The sequence below is a fragment of the Spinacia oleracea genome, chromosome 1, assembly GCF_020520425.1.
Source record: "Spinacia oleracea cultivar Varoflay chromosome 1, BTI_SOV_V1, whole genome shotgun sequence".
Lineage (NCBI taxonomy): Eukaryota > Viridiplantae > Streptophyta > Magnoliopsida > Caryophyllales > Amaranthaceae > Spinacia > Spinacia oleracea.
The window spans coordinates 103039397-103058936 of NC_079487.1; the positions used below are offsets into that span (position 1 = coordinate 103039397).

At 39.1% G+C, this 19540-nt stretch overlaps 1 protein-coding gene across 1 annotated transcript; it reads right to left on the bottom strand.

The window, feature by feature from the left end:
• On the bottom strand, nucleotides 1–10838 carry LOC110801954 (mRNA-decapping enzyme subunit 2). The gene is made up of 8 exons (XM_022007363.2): nucleotides 10654–10838; nucleotides 9836–9987; nucleotides 9458–9585; nucleotides 6317–6412; nucleotides 5272–5427; nucleotides 1348–1451; nucleotides 1197–1264; nucleotides 1–518 (listed from the first exon to the last, which is right to left on the bottom strand). The coding sequence occupies exons 1-8, from the start codon at nucleotides 10731–10733 to the stop codon at nucleotides 301–303; spliced, it is 1002 nt and encodes a 333-aa protein (XP_021863055.1). The 5' UTR covers nucleotides 10734–10838; the 3' UTR covers nucleotides 1–300.
• Between the last annotated feature and the right edge of the window lie 8702 nt (nucleotides 10839–19540).

The following is a 19540-nucleotide window of genomic DNA, read 5'->3' on the forward strand; positions in this document are numbered from 1 at the left end:
TAGAAAAACAGAACTCCGTGTCATTCACCGTGGATAGTCCATCCATATTTAAGGTACAAAGTTAGTTGACATTCGGGTAGAACCAAAGATTCACAATATGGACAGCAACTGTCATCACATTGAAGGAATTCTGTACATAATGTACAAGTACCTAAAACCTGGAATTCCTGACAAATACAATGTACAGACTACAGAAGCATAACTACCTTATAACTAAATCATGTGCAGTGCTAAATGCGATTATCATTGTAGCAGAATATGTGAGACATCCTTCAGAAATTAGCATCCGCACAGGAACATTTAACCAGGAAATCCCGACTCCATGGCTCGTAAGATTGACGACGTATCAAAACCAAAGTTTCTAAGGCTTTTGCCAGGCCCTTTTTCAGCTACACGAGTTTCAGTTCCACGAGTTTCAGTTACACGAGTATCAGGCAGAATCTTAGGCTGCTGGATGTTAACCATGGCTGTTGAGCTGCTTCCCGTAGAACTATTTTTGGCCTTCCAAACACTAATTCCTGAACAACATACATGACGTATCAGCAAATCATTTAAGCATAACACATAACAACCAGGGCATCAACAAGCGTTCTTCACATCCGAGTACCTTAGTACATGTCTGCGAAATGGGCATTCAGAAGCAATTCTGAAGCAAGCGAAAAGTAACACACTACCCAAGTACAAGTGCTCCAAAGTTCAAACGCATTACGCAAAAAGTATTACCTTACACTTCTCAACTTTTCTTGGAATGGATTCTCACCAATTATGGTACATCAGAACAGCTGAAGGCTGAAGCAATCCCTTCCCCAACCCCAAACTGAGTGTTTTTGCATGAGAGCATTTATACATGGACTAGACATGGTTTTTATCTTTCCCGTTACAGCAGCTACAAACCCTTCTAATGACGAACTTTTAATTTCATGGAAGTATAAAATACAGTAAAAGATTTGAGATATTAGCCTATTTGGAGCAGAGGGGTTCAATATGCTGACCAATTTCTATGGGTTCGAATTCTAATCCTCCTCTTGTGCTACCCACACACTCTCTAATGGAAGAGAAAACGAAAAAGAGAAACCCAAAATACAAGTAAAGATCTGAAACAAAGACTGGTATGATGGTGGATATTATTGCAAGCCAAATGATTTAGGGTATGTTTGATAGATTTTGAAAAGCCAAGAATGGGAATTAAAAAAAACCTCTGCGAGAAGAATCTGATTTTGAAACAACTGGAGGTGCCTGTTTTGCAATCCATGTCCTTAACGACCTGAAGAGTATGAAAACCCACTAGAATAAAAGACATATATGAAGAACAGAAAGAACATACAATAGGTTGCCAAATAAACTCACTTTAAAAATGGAGTAACCATGTAAAGCTTCAGGCCTGTGACACTACGTGATATCACTTCATCACTGGCGGGTTGGAGATCATCTAGTCTATGCCATGCGATTTCCTGAGCACAGAAAACATAAACATTAGCAAATGAGGATTTACGGCCAACTTAATTAGTTTCATCAGACTTCATAAAACTAAAGAGAGAATAGTTCTTGTGGAAGACAGATATGTGATAGACAGGAATGACTTCTTAAGATGTAAGTGACATCATAGACAAGGATTATACCCAAGATTGACTAGCAAAGAAATAGAACGAGGTCATATGCATGGATTCAAAGAGAAACCAGGGAAAAGGGAAAGCGGAAATGGAGGTATAGGTAAAAAGGAGAGAGGAAAAGGGGAAAAGGAAGAAAGAGAAGATCCAATAGAAGGATAGATATCTAAAAATAAGCGGTAACATTGTCTAAGGAAGCACCAAATAATTTAACGTAAGAAACACATGGGAAAAGCCGAAAAACAATCAAGTATGTGCTAAAGAGTGCTACTTTTTTTTAGTTCTTGATTCACCACGTGCATCATCACCCCAACAAGAATACAGGTCAGGCATCTACTAAACAAGCATTTCCTCCTCCGGATATCTACCATAATACATATATAATTGAACGTAGCATGGTACATGAGCTTCTGCACAACTACTTACTTCACAAGTGATGTTACGGCTATTACAACTGTGCCACAAATCAAATCATTAAATATGATTATACATTATGGCTGATCAAAAGAAAATGAGCATATTTAACTGAGAACATTAATAAAATACGAAGGGATTTATCTAAACGCAACACGTTCATGGAAATATATTTTAGACTATATTTTAATGAAAAACAGCAAAAGTATCATCAATGTCTTCACAAACTCTATGGACAGATAATCTTCCATTTCCAGAAGCAATTATTACAAGTCATTAATCATCAGTCTCTACAGTAGTTGCTAGTTCCCACAGAGGGAAAAATATCGTACATCTCAGAGGCTTGGACCTTGCCATAAAACAACAGAACCCTAACATTTCAAATGAACCTATCGTATGAATTATTCTAAAGGACTTGTTAGCCACACATTTACAACAAAATTAAAATTGCCAGTAGAAACATCAAAAGCAGAATAACTTCTTAATACATCAATCACACCATTATGCCACATCATCAAACTTCCACTGATCAAGTGAACAGTATGACAGCAACCACAAATGGGATTGAGCAATGCCATCTCTGAACACAATGAGGTCTGTACGTAGATCAGAAAGCAGAAAATTTAATTCATTCATCATTATCATTATCATTACCCCGTTGCCTTAACGAGGCTCCCACAAGAAGCGGGGTAAGGGGGGTCGGATGCACGCAACCTTACCCCTGCAATTGCAGAGAGGTTGTTTCCAATTGACCCAGAAGCGATAACGGGACGACAACGGGAATTTCTTATTAATATAGTAAATTTTTTACTGACTTGTTGTTGGGTAAGAAAAAACAAATAATAAGGATGCCAACATTGTTGCATTGGCATTTGAAAAAACAAATCAGGCCGCCAACATTGGGTAAGAAAAAACAAATAATAAGGACTTGTAGTAAATTTCTGGGTAAGAAAAAACAAATAATAAGGCAGCCAACATTGTTGCATTGGCCTCATAACCAGTTTAGTCTAATGCAGGGAAATTCTAGTTGGTTTCCAAAAATTATATTTGAGTACGAGATGGAGACTTATTCCAACAATTATAAATTGACGCATAGGGTGTATGTCAGATTTGAGATTTGAAGTTTATGATAAATTTGGAACGTTTTGCCAATTTCATTTGTTGTGTTTGAAGAGCAAAGCCCGACATCAGAACGTTGGGTTAGGCAAGTGAAACCTGATGCTAAGCAAGGTTAGACGGATTAGTGCGTGAAGCTAATTCATTTAAACTCAAAAACCCCTTTCCATAAACCATGAGTTTGATTGAATCCCAAAATCAGATTTAGAACCCTTAATATTAACAAACGAGCAAAGCTTGCAGCTTGCTGAGATCTAAGTCTAAATGTATCAGGTTAACCAAGCCAACCTTCAAACTCATAAATATCGTTTAAGCTGCGTCTTCACTAAATAAAGCTTTTAAGTATTTACTGCTTCTATGTGTCAAGCAAGACCCAAGGACTGTGCATGGCCATTTTGCATGAACATGTAGAGTCTACATTGTAGACACGTAAATCTGGAATTTGGACAAGAGGATTACTTGGGCACCAGTCAAATTGATGCCTGGAAAAGCAATTAACTTGGACACCAAGAGCAGTGCCGAAGGTCAAATAAGTGTATTCTAACTATTAAAAGTCGATTCTAGATATTTATGTTAGCTATAAGAAGAATGTTATTCATACGACTGTAGGATGCTTTATTGTTTTGTAACGAGCTCAGTAGCGTTTTTCTTTCTGAAATTGTATATTTACATATTAAAGAATCTTGTTACAGCCAGGATTCCAGCTCTTGAGGTCTCTTTTAGCAATTAAGTCAAAAGAAAAGGCCTTACAAAAGGTCTGACGTATTAAATTCAGAGTGAAAAAAGTAAACAAACAAAAAAATTGTCTTGCACTGCATGTGTCCCTTCAACAACGTGTCGAATCTTATAGGCTTCAATTTATTGGTGACTAGCCAAGGTAGGGTTCGTGACTACTGCAAGGGTCTTTAGACGGTTCTTGATACTGTATACTTTAGAAAACTAGCTGGTAGCCAACATCATCTGTCTTTAACTCTGAGTTGTGTCCTAGTAACCATTAAACCCTTCCACAAACGACCTTAAAACACTTCAAATTTATTCTGTATTTTTACTATGCATCATTATCTCACCATCTATACCTAGTATTTAAAAAGGAAAACCATTCATTATTATATGACAAGTGTCACCTCCATCTTTCAACACCTCTTTCACTCCATCTTGCTCATTCAACATCAATTCACCATTGAATCCATACATTTATATATCCAACCTCTTCCGCTCCATCTCCAGGTTTAACACTCATAATTCACCATCTAATTTATACGGGGTATATTTTTTCAATTTCGAATTTCACTTCAATATAAATCATATATTCGTACTAAAATCACAAACCCTCAATAAAATTAGTACTTTAAAAAACGGCTTAATAACCACTATGTAAGTGCCCGTTCAATGAACGGGCTCAAAAGCTAGTTAGCTTCAAGGCCAGCCACCTCAGATTATAACAGCCTTAATCTGCCTACATGGCATAAAATATTGACTTTTGAGTATATAATTTAAACTTTGTGCAAAAGTCATAAGTTTGTAATTACTTGGTGGGAACCAATAAAAAAGTTAGAATCGAAAGTAAAACTACAAGTTCCAAAGGAAAATGATATCTAAAGTCAATTCTATGCCACATAGGTAGGTCACAGATTGCATTTCCACAGACGCTGAGGCGAGGTGCACCAATATTGAACATATCAAATTTAATTTTCTAAACAAATTTCCAAATTGACATTAGCTAAGTAAAATTTTAAAACTACAATCATCAAATCATTAATATGAAGAAGAAAATTCCACCAAAAAACCCAAAATACACAGACAACTAACCCCATAAAAATGTACTCCAACCCGCTAGAAAGGGTAGGTGGGGGAGGAAACGAGGAAACAAAGGTAGATTGAAATATTATTCAGCAAGATAAGGATAATGTGATATGTATAAGGTGCCCTGTGTTAATTGGACTCTTCCTTTCACCTCAAGTACCCGTGGGATGGGATAGTGTGAAACCTCGACACTCCAACACGGTGAACACAGTATTACATATGACACTTCATTTTAGAACAAATTGGGAGAGGGGGCATTATGCCTATGAAAAAGCATGAAAGACACTGTCTCTAGGAAAGAACTTGAAAAATGAGGGACATAAAAACTTACACTGATCTCCTTTTTGGTAAGTGGAGCAAAGGAAGTGTTGTCAGTACTAACACCAGCAATTATATATAGGCGCACCCGCTGCTGCCCAAATATCACCTCAAGGTACTCATTTTTGTCAAGAAGTTCAGAGACATCAAATCCTGTTTCCTCCAAAACCTGTATCCATCACAGAAACAATGATTCACAACTCACAAACCACGTAACAGTGAGTCAAACAAAATTGGCTAGCAAGCTTTTCTCCACCCTTCCCCCTACGCACAGAAAATCCCTCTTTACCTTACACAATCGATAGCACTCGTTCCTCTTTTATTTTTCTTGTTTTTCCCTTTTAGTATTTTACTAAAGAAAAGCTAAGGCAGATGAGACACAATTAGGCAAAGACTCCTTTCTATGACAAATTTTAATCGCAAAGCCATTTTGCTAAGGAGGTCATTAGGAACAAGATGTGAACATACCAAAGTTTTTAAAAACTTTTCCTCCATCTTTCATCTTTGTGGAAATATAAAACATAAATGAAATCTAAAGCTTGTACCAACAGCTACTTATTTTTGTCAAGAATACTCTTGTGAAGATAAACAAAAATCAGTGTTCTTAACATAATGAAAACACAAGGAGAAATTACCAAGTTAAGACTTACGACAGAAAAGAGGAGGACGAAAAAGCATTACCAGGTCACATAAACAAACCTACATCCATGATACAATTATGACAAAGTCGCCAAAACATGTGCAACAAAACAATCATGGTCACTCAGCACTCGGCAATGTTTTTGTGGATACCAACTTGCTTAGTTGGTTAAAAGTCTTGGTTGTGGGATCAAATCTTGTGTACATCATTTTCCCTTTGTGGCAAAAAAATGTTTTCTGACACACATGTCATAGATTTGTTTCTTCAGATTAGCAAATTAGAAACCTATACATGTTGGCATGACATACAAAATGGACTCTTTATTTAATCCAAAGAACATACTACAAAGGATTACTTAGGATGATCCACATAAAACACAAAATTGAAGAAAAGAGAAGCTAAAGGGAAAATATTGTACTTCTCTGACGGCACATGCATGATCTTCCTCATCCTTGTTCTTTTTTCCACGTGGAAAACTCCAACTGGTTCCTTTCCACCCTTTAACCAATAAGCACTGCAATAGATTCAATATCCTTGTCAAAAATAAATATTGTTAATCTATATGTTAGAATACCAGACTTGAAAAACAGAGTACTATCATAGAAATTACGATGTACAAAGCAACATCAATAAACAATATTTTGATGTCACTTGTTGGCTTGTTGCTGTTAGCTTGTCACTACATTGTCAATTATTAAATTTCTTCTTATATTTGACATTGCACCAAAACTTCTTTAGTGATTAAAAGATAAATAAAAACCTACTTTAGATCTAATCAATATCAGGAAAGGGAAAAAAAACAAGTAAAAAGAATAAACACAGAGAAAATTGAAGTACGCTATTGCTAAAACCTATACAACCTTACAAGGGCAGAAGGGCCTACCAACAAGATACACTGGAGCACCTTTGATCAGAACAGGTTTAACCCTACGTTACTCGGACTGCTCATTTTACCTCTGTGTTGGATCCTCAACACTCGAAAATGGGTATGGACACTCCGACACTTCATTTTGGGCTAAAATCATGGAAAATTTCCACATTTAGCTGAGCCGGACACTTGGACATGTACCCGTGTCCCACACTAGTACCTGAGTCCGAGCAACATAGGTTTACTCAACTTAAACATAGTTTGTTGCCTAGTTAGCTATGCATAATAGGCGGCAAATAAAATAAAGTATGTTCATAACAGGCATTTGTACTGGTGATAAGTGTGCTATTGATGATTCTCACACTGAAAAACATACTCATTAATTTTTGGAGTGCGGTTTTGGGAAACATCCAAGAAGTGAAATCTTGGTTGAACATAGGCACTCCTGCAGTAGATTATATCAGGTTGTTTACCTAGATTAAATCATTAAAAGGAGTAAGTTGTCATATTTTATAAGAAGGTAGCTTTGGCTACCAATCTACCATTGCTGCTACTTTGTATCAAGTGTGGAAGGTGAGAAATAAATCTTCGTAGATTCTAAGGTCGCTATGGCTGATAGCACTGTGAAAGAAATCAGCTAGTCAAGCACACAATCCGAGGCATCTTGGGGAAGAAAGTCACAAGTTCAGGAAAGGACTGACTGAAGTCCTTGTAATTTGTTTGTATAGTTGTCTGTTAGGTGTATGTAATATGCTAGGATATGTTTGTTGACTGTCCTTGAGGTCTTGCTGTTCTAGGCTTCTTGTGCCTAGTTGGTGTTGGACTGTTAGTTTCTTGCTCGAGGTACTGTCCTTAGGTTATAAAAAAGGGGAAAAAGCTTCTGATTTGGAATAAAATTCTATAACTGGCTTACCATATATAGAAAAAAGAAAATCGAGAAAAGGACATTAAGATCAGAACCTTAACCAGAAGAAGTCCCTTGGAGGATGGACTTGATGGAGTGAACATAATAAATAACCAAAGAAGTAGATTAATACAAGAAATAGTTAAAAGAAAAAAACAGGGAAATGAGAAAACCCAGGAAAATCTGGCTGGTTACCAAATATTCTATGATACCTACATTTCCAAACAAGTATACACGTATAACAGGACACATAACTCACTTCCATAATGAATAATCACACCATCTATCAGTTGTATAGAGAAACTAGACCATGAACCTGTAACATCAGTTCTTTGAACATTTAAATTTGACCCAAGTCCACAAAATACACATTTTTCCAGACATACCCATTTGAATGGACCAGAGATTGGAGAGAACTGGTGCAAGGTGTTAGGGGAGAACATTGCAAAAGGAATGGCAACTGGTAGAGAGAGAACACATCTAAATGTTTTGCTTTATACTATTACAAAGTTAAAAGGGTGATAATGTAGGAAGTGAGGAAGTTGCCTCTTGCAAGCAATAAATGGGAGGACTAGGCATACATGGGCCAAGGATATGGACAGAAATCCAAGCGACCAATATAGGATCTGACACTCTGACCCTTTAGCAGGTTTGAGGACTTGAAGATCTAGACGGTAGATTCCACCAATAGGCATAATCAACTAGTTATATACTTATGTAAAGGTCTTAAATTGAATATCATTACTATAACCATAACGGTATAACCACTATTGATATCAATAAAAATTTGCTCCTTAATGGTTTGGTAATGTCATATTATATTCTTATGAAAATTGTGCATGGATAATACCCTTCCCATTGTTTTTATTTTCAAAAGTTCGAAAGCTTTAAGCAAAAAAGTCAAAGCAGAGAAGTCCCATGCTTCCTCCCTGAATAGATCTTTCTTTGAGCCGATAGAGGTAGTTTTGGGGTATTGTTTTTAGGAGTCAAAAACTACCCAATTCTATCAAATAACAGGTTGTTTCTATGTTAGTCGGACTCTTCAATTTACCTCAATTACCCGTGTCAGGTCCTCGACATTCGGGCATGGGTATGGACACTCTAAAAATGTAAATCTAAAATCATGGAACTTTTCACAATTTAGCCAAGTTGGACACTTGGACAGGTACCGGTGTCCGACACTAGTACCCAAGTCCGAGTAACATAGGATTGTTTCTGTGGCAAATTTCATAATTGTACTACAGTTCACCAGTCATTATCACTTCAATATCATTTAAACTTATTTATTAGAAACTGTAAAAATCATGGTGCCCAAAGTAAGAGTATTCAGCAACTATATTGTTTCTTTTTAGCCAATTAAGCAAAATATTAAAAATACTTCAAATTTGGCAAAACAAATGTGAAAAAGAACTGCAAACCAAGAGCTATTACTTACTAATAACATTTCGCACAAGGCAACTTTACAAGGTAGTATAACCTTATCTGACATCAGTTTCCCTTCAATGTTTTATTATTTCCATATTTCATGATTGTCCATTCTCTGACCTCTTTTAATTGTATAAATCCTCATACGCCTTATCAAGGCAGTTTTAGCATTAAAAGTTTCCTAGCTTTGCACCAGATGACAGTTTTTTTCATCATCCCTTACAACAAACAAAAGAAAGAAAACTAAAAAGGTAAAACAGAGGGAACAAATATTAGTTCTGCACTTTATGCCTCCAACAGATGATAAGCGCAAGACATTTCTTGGGTTTTCAAGTAAAGTGAGGATAAGTCATGGTCATTACCCTTTCATACGTTTGGTCCAAAATGATTGCTCCAGTGACGGGAACTCGAACCTTGTAGGAAGTGAAGTCCTTGAATATATCATCAATATGAGGAACATATGGTTTCAAAACCTCACAACTATTAAACACTGGAAGGAATTAAGGTAAAACAGGTGTTGATCAAAAGAGTATAAACATTGCAACAGATGGAAAACTAGACATCTGAGTACCCCCCCCCCCCCTCCCGGCCCCGCCTCCCCGGATGGTAGATCTTACAAACATGTCTTCAGTCATAAAGAAGTAAGTTCATGATATGCACTCATGTGCAAAATTCTGATATACACCAATGGGCAGAGAAGATAAATCGGTGAAAATGCAGTCTGAATAATTAAAGGATACTTAAAGATGTGAATTCCTTGAGAGTAAAGGATTTCAACGATGGATTATTTTCAACGGTATTATCCTCATAAAACCAATGTGCATACTCAACCAGAAACAAGATTCTCTCAAATGATTGTTGATCTTCCTTGGGAACGTTCAACACAAAGCGACTGCACAAAATAAAAAGGACATAAAAGGAGAAATAAGGTGTTAGGGGAGCAAAAAAGAGTTGGCATTACTTACTACTGGCATCTGATCACTGTCAAACAGTCAGCATGAACAGCAGCAATAAGACATAATTTTGTGCATTAACATCCGCAGAGAGATATCAAGTAATATACAGAACACTTATTCATGTTGATAATGTAATTTGAACTAGTAACGCCACAATTCAATCAGGAAAAAAGGAATTTCAGATAGATAGCTTTAAAGAACAGGCCGTACATCAATTTAGATCTTCAACCAGCGACATATACATAGCAGCAAATTTCTACAGATCAACATCAACATTATGTCAACATAGTACAAGGTTTAAGATCATTTACATACCTAAAAATTCAACAAAATAAAAACTAATAGTTTGAAAAAGTGACGAATTGTTGAAATTCGAGTGTCGGAAAAACCGTAGAAGCGCGAATTTAACAATTTCGAAAACAAATTAAATTAGAACAGGTGAACTTCCAAATTAACTTGAATTGAGTACATAGAATCAAAAGAGAATTGCGATTAAAGCTAGCTTAGTTGAGTAGAATACTAAGAATCGAAGCTCGCAAAAATGGTGGAGGAAATAGGAGCGCAATTTAACGAACACGAAGAGAGAGAGAGTGAATGGAAACCTGCAGAGATCGTCGAGGAGTTCTTGAGGCGGAAGGCCGTTCTTCAATGGAGCGCTTGAGGATCTGTGAAGCCCTGACATGACTTTCCGGGGCTCCGACTCACTGTCTCTCTTTGTGTCGCTGATCGATTGATCCTTCTCGTCTTTAAAGAGGGAGGATGAGGAGGTGGAAAACGAAATGGGGACTCAATGCCTATATTTGCCGGGGTATTGTACCCTTTTCTTTTTTACAGTACGGGCCAACGAGTATCAAATACTCCATCCGTTTCTTTTTGTTGTATCCGTTTCCATTTTAAGCGTTTCATATTGTTGTATCCATTTAGAATCTATTTTATTTTTGGACATGCATTTTATCCTAAAATACCTTTACATTGTTATCTAATTACCAAAATACCTAAAGATTCTACCCATATTCCCACCTAATTTTCCCCACCCATAATATTTAATTCTTTTCCCTTCCCCATATACTCACTCTCTCACCTCTTTTATCACCCATCATTATCACTCCTCTCTCTTACCTCATTTCTTTATTATTTTCTCACTCCTTTATTTACTATAATCTCTTACACCCAATCATTTCTCTTACACTCAATCATTAAACTTATACCCATACAAACCAATATTCCAATTTTCTCAAAAACCACACCAGATTCCAAATGGATACATCAAAAAGAAATGGAGGGAGTAATATTCTCGGTTTTTGGTCATTTCTGAAAGGTCTTGCACGTTCCATATGTATAACGGTCATACCTCAAATGATTTACGGAGTATATGATTTTGGCTCATATATTTAGGGGAAGTTTTAGAAACCTAATTGGTGGGTTTGGCTCATTTCTTTAGAAGTGTTTGGTTTGCACAGTGGTATAAAATTGGAGTTAATATAAAGATGGTATGGGGTTAGAACTTGATTGTTAATATCTTTTTAATTTTTCTCATATTAGACGGGCATATTATATAGTGGTTCACTTGGTGGCAAGGTGGGATACTAATAATAGTTCAGAACGTGTTTGTATTAGCACTTGCACTTAAATTATCTGAACTTTGGCAGAAACTGACTTAATTTAATAAAATGTATGTTATCTTTCTCTCAAAAAAAAATTAAGTGATACCTACAAACCCGTACCTGAAACCGGTGTTTAGTTCATAAATAAAGATTTCTCTTATACTCGGAGAGGGGGGGGGGAAGGAAAAATAATATCCCTTTCTTCCTCACTCCCTCCCCTCCAACTGCGAGTCTGCAACCGCTCCACCTCCAATCCAATGTGGCATTCTTCAAAAAATCAAAAATCGGTGGCCCTTTTCTGCATATGGTCAACCGTTTTTCATACCCACCGTCACCTTCCACCTTCTCCTCGATCTACCACCACCATCGCGACTTCATTTAATCGTTAAATTGTCAAATTTCTCCATTAAAAGTTCCATATCTAAAATTTTAATGCCCCAAAACTATGATTTGTGGCTAAATTAATAATGGTTGATGCTTAAAAGTTAGAGTACAAAAGTTTTTCTTTCTTTTTGCTATGGTCGCGGTGGTTGTTGTGGTTGATGGAGGGGAGGAAGAGGCAGCAATGCTTTTCATTAGGATCTTGGTTTTTTTATTTTTCGTAAAAAAATACACAATTTTATTTTAAACCCTTGGGTTTGGCAGATAGGTATAAGAAGTCGATACCTTGAGATTTTGGGAAGTGGACCCCCATGCAGGTATCAAACTGGAAAAAAAAAATGATTCAAACATCGGGTATGGGTTTGTTTGATTTAACCCCATACCTGATTCCAAATTTGGTTGAACCAAACAACCTCTAAACTATCAACCAAACACATGGTAAAGACTCTAGTCATTCTAAATCCATACCTCATACCTAAATTCTAAATCCATATCTCAAACCTGGATTATAAACTCATACTTCATGTATCTAAACTGAACCAAACACAATTAACACATATTTAGAGGTATGGGTTATTGATGATTTGATACATTAATATAAGGAATATATGATTACTTGGCGGTCGATATCTTAAGCAAATCGGCTTGTTCCATCAACATGCAATATTGGAGATTACTTCAACTGCAATAATAAGATATAAGAAATGTTACAATTATATGCAAAATTATAACCTAGCAAACTACTCGTATCTTTCACACATATCAGTATAAATCCCATAATTTTGCTTGACCCACAAAAAACTCGACCTCAATTAAGATATGCAAGATCAAGGGTAGGAGTAAGTAAGACTGCAAGATTATGTATAATAATAATTAAAAAAAAAAGGGTAAGAGAAAAGTAATTTAAAAATCCATGTTTGCTTAAAAAACATATAGTATAAGAACACAATGCTTCAAAGACAAAACTTATAAAGAGTAATTAATATTCAATAGACGAACGTGAATAAAGAGAAATTCAAAAGAAATAATTCATTATTACAAAGATACATGGATTATGGGTTTAGAAAAAGAAAAATAAAAGAATGTTATACTATTGATAGTAAGATATGCGGCATTTTTAATGATTATCATGATATGTGAAACACGTATTTAGAGAACTAAGACAATCAAAACCATTAATGAACTTTAATCATGCTCGATCACAACTCTTTGATACTACGAAGAATCGTTAGAAGTGAGTTACTAATATAATCTGTTCCGGTGTTGTAAAGATGGAAACAATGGGCTTCGAATGAAGGCCCCTTTTGTATGTGTTGAAGATCTTGCTTGTTTGAATGAGTGGAGTCCGAATTCACCTGCACAAGAGCAAAGTCACTAGCCTCGGGGGTGTTTCCGAGGAAAGCCCCTCCGATGCCTAAGTAAGAACGATGCTCGGATTCTAGAGAGAAGTTCTCTAGAAGAGTAGTCTTAAGGTGGTAAATTGGACGTACCTTGAGGTGTGAGCCTTGGCGGCCTATTTATAGTGTTTGCATAATAAATGCCCATAGGTCATTTATTGCTATTGGGCCTTGGGCCTTAATGGATGACTGAATAGCCACTGGTAGGTTCGATGTTGTTGTTTAGAGCCATTGGGCTTTGGACTTAGTGGCCCAATTGAGAGTCAACTGGGAGCCCAAACAACATGCCCCCCAGACCCGGTCCATTTAGAATTAAATGGGTGGGTTTCCAGCTGTCAGAAGTCCGAAAGTTCCCTCTCTTTTTTGAAAAGGGATGATTTGCATTGATGACAAGTGTTGGGAGTTGTATTGTGTCGTGGAGATCGTGGGTTGAGGAAGTTGATGCGCCCCTTTTCTTTTCTATAAATACGGGGTGCATTGCTCTTTTCGAACTTTTTACTCCTTCTTTCAAACCCATTCTCTCTCTAAATTCCGGCGATCGCAGTGCAATTTGTTTCTTCAGATCTACGAAATTCGGCCAACTTTAGACTTCGGGAACTTGTGTTGTTCGTTTTATCGGCGAATTCCGCTTCGGAAAAAGGTAATTTGTTTCTGAATTCTCCTTTTTTCTTCGTTTTTCCTTCTCCCCCTCAATCTCAACCCTAGACCGAGAATTCGCGGCCATGGCAAAGAATAGGGGCAAGAGCAAGTTCGTCGTTGGCTCCTCTAGTGAGAGGGAGAACGTGCCTTCGGGAAGGTTACCGAAAACTTCGAGGGGTCGGCCTTCGGAGAGGCCAGTGGAGAGGCGTTCGACTGGTTGGGATGCTTCAAAAGATGATGTTGTTGGCGGGTCTAGCGTGTCTGAACGCGCAACTTCTGGTAAGAAAGCTGGCTCTTCGGGTGTGCGCCGCTCTTACCCTGAGTTTCCAGTTCATTGGACTGAAGCTGATCCGCAGGGCAAGTATGCCCCGATTCTGCATGAGACCACTAAGATCGATGGTCCCTTGGAAAAATCGGTCAGTGGTGACTGGTTGGTGGAGGCGAAGCTGGGGCATTACCATCGGAGGGCCGAAGAGTTATACGGAATCCAGCACGCCTTGGGGTACTGGTGCGAGCTTCCCGACCAGGAGCGTCCTCGGGTGACTCATCCGCCGAGGGGGTTCATCTCTGTGTATACTCATCATTTGGAGAACGGTCTCCGCTTTCCTTTGGATCCCTTCGTTTCCGAGCTCCTGGTGTCGTACAACATCAGTTTGGCCCAGCTTACCCCCAAATCTATGAGGCACATCATCGGATTTAGATGGGTGTGCGATTTTATTAACTTTCCATGTTCTGTTGCCGTGTTTCGGGATCTGCACGATCTGTCTTTCAACCACGCTTCCAAGGGGGATGGGTATGGTTGGTGGACCATCATCAACAAAAGATCCCGAAGGAAGGGGGAGCCGAACTACATTACGGCCTACCCTTACCTCAGCTCTGATCATAATTGGAAGACGGAGTGGTTGTTCGTTCGTGTGCCGACAGATCCGAAGCATCCACATTTTTACCGCCCTCCGAAGTGGTTTGTGACTCCTGATCCTGATATGCGAAGCGTGGCTGCTCCGGATCGGAACCATCACCACTACGTGGATCTCCTCCAGTGGTTTTTGGCTCGGGAGGACAACTACAAACTGCCGTCCAACTGGCTCCCGAACCTCAACTATATCTTGCGGGAGGACATTCTTGCTGTTGCCGGTCTCAGCAGGATTTTTGACAGGGGTAGGTGTCTTTCGGCTGGGACCGTGCTTTAGTAAGTTTGTCCTCCTCCTTTTTGTCTCGTTTTATTGACTTTGTTTTGTGCTTTGTTTCTGCAGAGTACGGCTTTAGCTGCGTTGATCCTGTGGTCTTGGGTATTTCTTTGGATCTGAAGACCATTCACGACTCGGCCCCTGATTACAAGTTCGGGAAGGAGAATCCTCGTAATCCTCGCTTGAAGGATTACGTGCTGTCTCCGTCGGGTGTCGCTCGGATATCTGAAGTTCGAGCTGATCCGTGGGATTCTGCCTCTTCTCCCGAAGCTGTTCCAGTGAAAGTCGTGCTCCCTGATTTGAGGACAACCTCGGATCCGGTGAGTGTTTCTATATCTCGAAGTCTTTTGTTTGTCTTTCTTTCTGGTTGGCCGTTGGCTAACGTCTTGGTCCTGGACCATCTTTTTAGGGTCCTGGGACTGACGCTGTGCCGCGTGCCGTTCCTTCGGTTTCATCTCCGGCTCGGATAGATATCTCTTTATCTAGGAACCGGGTACTTCGCGATTTTTCTTTATTCCTTCCTTTGTCTTATTTTACATTTATTGACCCTTGGTTTCCTCTGTTTAGGATCAGCGCAAAAGGAAGGGCAGCACTCTTTTGAGGCCTTCTGCGCATCCGAAGAAGGCGAAAGCTTCTCAGTCTTCGGAGAAGGTATTTGTTCTGACTTAGAGCTTTTTGTGGTCCGTTCTCTCTTTTTCTGAAACTGACTTTTGAGCGTTTGCCCTGTAGGAAGCGGTTTCGGAAGTCATGCCTCCTCCCAAAAATCTCCTTCACTTCATGCCCTTGCCAGGGCAGAAGTTGAAGAGTGTGGTGGTTGCGGAACCGCCTCCCGTGGACCAACCGTTGGCTGAGGAAGATACCATCCCCTCTCCGCTGAAGCCGTCTGCTGCTTTAGGGATCGAGATCCAGGATATAACCAAGGTGATGGAGGCAATTGAAGCCGACCTTGTTCCTGGCTCGGATGTCCCTATTGTGGCCGAGCAGAAGGAAGAATCTGCTGACGTTTCTCTCGAAAGGGAGAAAAGTCCAGATAAGGAGATGGTGGATCTCACCGAAGCTCACATAGAGGTTCCCGAAGCTGAGAAGGAGGTCCCTTCTGCTGAGGAGGAGCAACCCGAGCAGGGTCTGACGAGGAAGAGGCTGAAGGAAATAATGCCCTTGGTCCAAGTATGCATTCTATGTTAAGTCTAATAAATGCGGTTCAGTATTAATTAACAAGTTAATAATTCAGTGAGATCAAGTGAGCTGAATGCCTAGCTAGAGGCCGCTTCAGTTCAAGTGGAATTAATGATATTAATCCACAGCTTACTCTTGACTGAACCCGTAGGGTCACACAAATAGTACGTAAACGGATCAAGTATTTAATGGCATTAAATACTCCATCTATGAATATTCGGAACCGACGGATCTTGGTTTCAGTGGGAGCTAAGATCGTCACAGGCAAGAAATGAATACTCCGGAAACGATGATATTGCCGGAAACGGAAATATGGATCGTATCGGAAATATGAATATTATCCAAGTCGTAGATGTTGCCGGAAACGGAAACATGGTACGTATCGGAAAATATTATTGGAAATGGAAATATTACCAGAATCGGAAATATTGCCGGAAACGGAAATATTGTCAGAATCGGAAATATTACCGGAATCGGAAAATAATTCCGGAAACGGAAATATTAAATATTTGTTCGAAACGGAAATTAATTCCGGAATCGGAAATATTAAATATTGTTCGTATCGGAAATAAATTCCGGAACTGGAAATTTAATCGGAAGCGTATCGTACGAATTAGCATCGGACGAGGCCTGCCGGACGAAGGCCCAGCACGAAGCCGGGCCATCGCCCAGCAAGCACGCGCGCCACAAGCCCAGCCAAGGCAGCGCCCAGGCCTACCGCAAGGCAGGCCCAGCGCGCGCCAAGGCCACGGATGCGTGGGCCGCGCTGCGTGGGCTGCTGCTCGCACGCGCATGGGCAGCCCTTGTGGCTGCCGTGTGTGTGTGAGTTTGTGCTCATGCGTGATTCCTAAATCTACAAGAGTTAGTGTATGATTAAATTCCTATTCCTAATTGGATAAATTAATTAAATAGAATTCATGTAGGATTCTAATTTCAATTAATTCGTATCCTACTAGGATTACGATTCCTTTTCCATAACTCTATAAATAAAGGCCTAGGGGTCATTATTTATACACAAGTTTTAAGTATTCAAAACTAAGATTTTTAAGCAGAAAAATCAGCCAATATTCTTGCCTACCTAACCGAAAATATTAGAACCTTAAGGGCGATTCTAGTTGGTCAATCTTAAGGCGGATCCGGACGTGCTGTGGACTATCTACGGAGGGACGACACTTGGAGTCCTAAAGACTTGTTCTTGTTCGGTTCGGGCGCAGCTAGGGAAGGCACGCAACAAAGAGTATGCATCTAAACTATGCTAAATGATTATGTGTAAATAATATGTTTCCTGGCTTTATGGTTTTTCCGCATGATTTATGAACTGTCATATGAATCATAACCTAACAGTGGTATCACGAGCCCCTTATTATTTTCATAATCTAAATTGCATGAACATGGTTAAATATTACAAATTTGCAAGAATTAAAAGGGGTGATTAATTTTCGTAATTGTTAATTAATTGCAAATTGCGTTTATTTAATTATACGTACGCAGTTTTTCGGCAGTTTCTTCGTTACTCATCCAAATCGAGTGATTTTTGTGTCAATTCCGCATGTAAAAGGCATTCTAAAATTTTGACAAAAATAGTATTTTTCTGCCGAACCCAGAATTCTCAAATTCGAAGCCTAACTATGACTTTTCGAAGGTTTTAGTTTTTCGAATGCAAAATTTCGTAAATTTAAGATGTTAAATTAAATATTTGCGATTCTTGTTGATAAATCTTGAATTTTTGATTGACCTACTGCATATGTTTAACAAATTTGAATGCCTAGTCTTGTTAATTATGCAATCTAATTTGTAATTATGATTAATTTGTTGAAAATTAGAATAATTTAGAATTAATTTGATTTTCATAATTAATTGTAATTTAATTAGAAACCTATGATTAAAAACCACCATAAAAATTGTAAATTTACGATAAATTTTAAATTTTTATGACCTAGACTTGAATCCATAACAATCGGAAATCAATTGGATAATAAATTTTCGATTTTTCGCCCTAAAATTATGAAATTAATATTATTTATTAATTTGTCATTAATTTTAAATATAAATTTTAAATTTTTATGCGATTCGTTCATAAAACTTGCACGCACGAAGCAATGGACGCTTCGTGTTACCCTTAAGGGGTGTTGTATAATGCGGGCATGCGACGACGAGCAAGGGAGCTCGTCGCCCGTGCGGCACGAATGCAATGAGCAAGGGCGTAGTGCACGAGCACAAGGCAGCAGCCCTGCCTTGTGTCGTGTGCCACGAGCAATGAACGAATGGGCATGGGCGAAGGGCAAGCCAAGGCAGTCGCGTGTGGGCAGCAAGCGAGCTGCACCACAACGCGCGCTGCCTCGCACAAGAGCGCGCAGCCTCGCGCGCAGCGAGCGCAAGCTCGCGTGCCACGAGCGCTGCGCCCAGCATTACTCGCGCGCACAGCGCGATGTCGCCCGCCCAGCGAGCGATGTCGCGCCCCAGCGAGCGATGGCTCGCGCGCACAGCGAGCGATGTCGCGCGCCCAGCGAGCGATGTCGCGCGCCCAGCGAGCGATGTCGCGCGCCCAGCGAGCGATGTCGCGCGCCCAGCGAGCGATGGCTCGCGCGCCCAGCGAGCGATGTCGCGCGCGCGCACTGCGAGCGATAGCTCGCGTGCGATGAGCGCTGGCGCGCGCAGCGAGCACCAATGCGTGCGGAGGCTTGCGATAGGGAAGCAGCAGCTATGCGACGAGCGCATGGGCTGCGCGCACATGGCCAGCAATGGCTGTGTGCGTACGGTCCATGGGCGTGCAACGCGTAGGGTGTTTGTGTTACGATTAGATCGTTTTGAATGTTTAATTTGAAAATTTCAGTTCACGTAATTTTAATTAATTTTAAAATTAATAATTTGAATTATTTTCTTGGATTTTAATTTTGAATATTATAATTATAATAAATATTATTTATTCTAATTATTTTACTAAAATTAAAATCATGAATTAATTTAAATACGACTGAAATTAAATTAAATTTTTGGATTCAATTATAAATTGATATGAGCTTTAAATTTTAATTAAATTTGTACGTTTCCGGTTGGACTAGAAATACATTTTTATGTTTAAAATTGGTAAAGCATATGAATTTA

What these genes read in the sequence shown, in the direction of transcription:
- LOC110801954 (XM_022007363.2), bottom strand. Translation starts at nt 10,733, where the DNA reads ATGTCAGGGCTTCACAGATCCTCAAGCGCTCCATTGAAGAACGGCCTT. An exon ending in ATGCATGTGCCGTCAGAGAA is followed by an intron (nt 5,428 to 6,316) that starts GTACAATATTTT and finishes TGATGGATACAG; the next exon opens with GTTTTGGAGGAAACAGGATT. An exon ending in ATGGTTACTCCATTTTTAAA is followed by an intron (nt 1,265 to 1,347) that starts GTGAGTTTATTT and finishes CATACTCTTCAG; the next exon opens with GTCGTTAAGGACATGGATTG.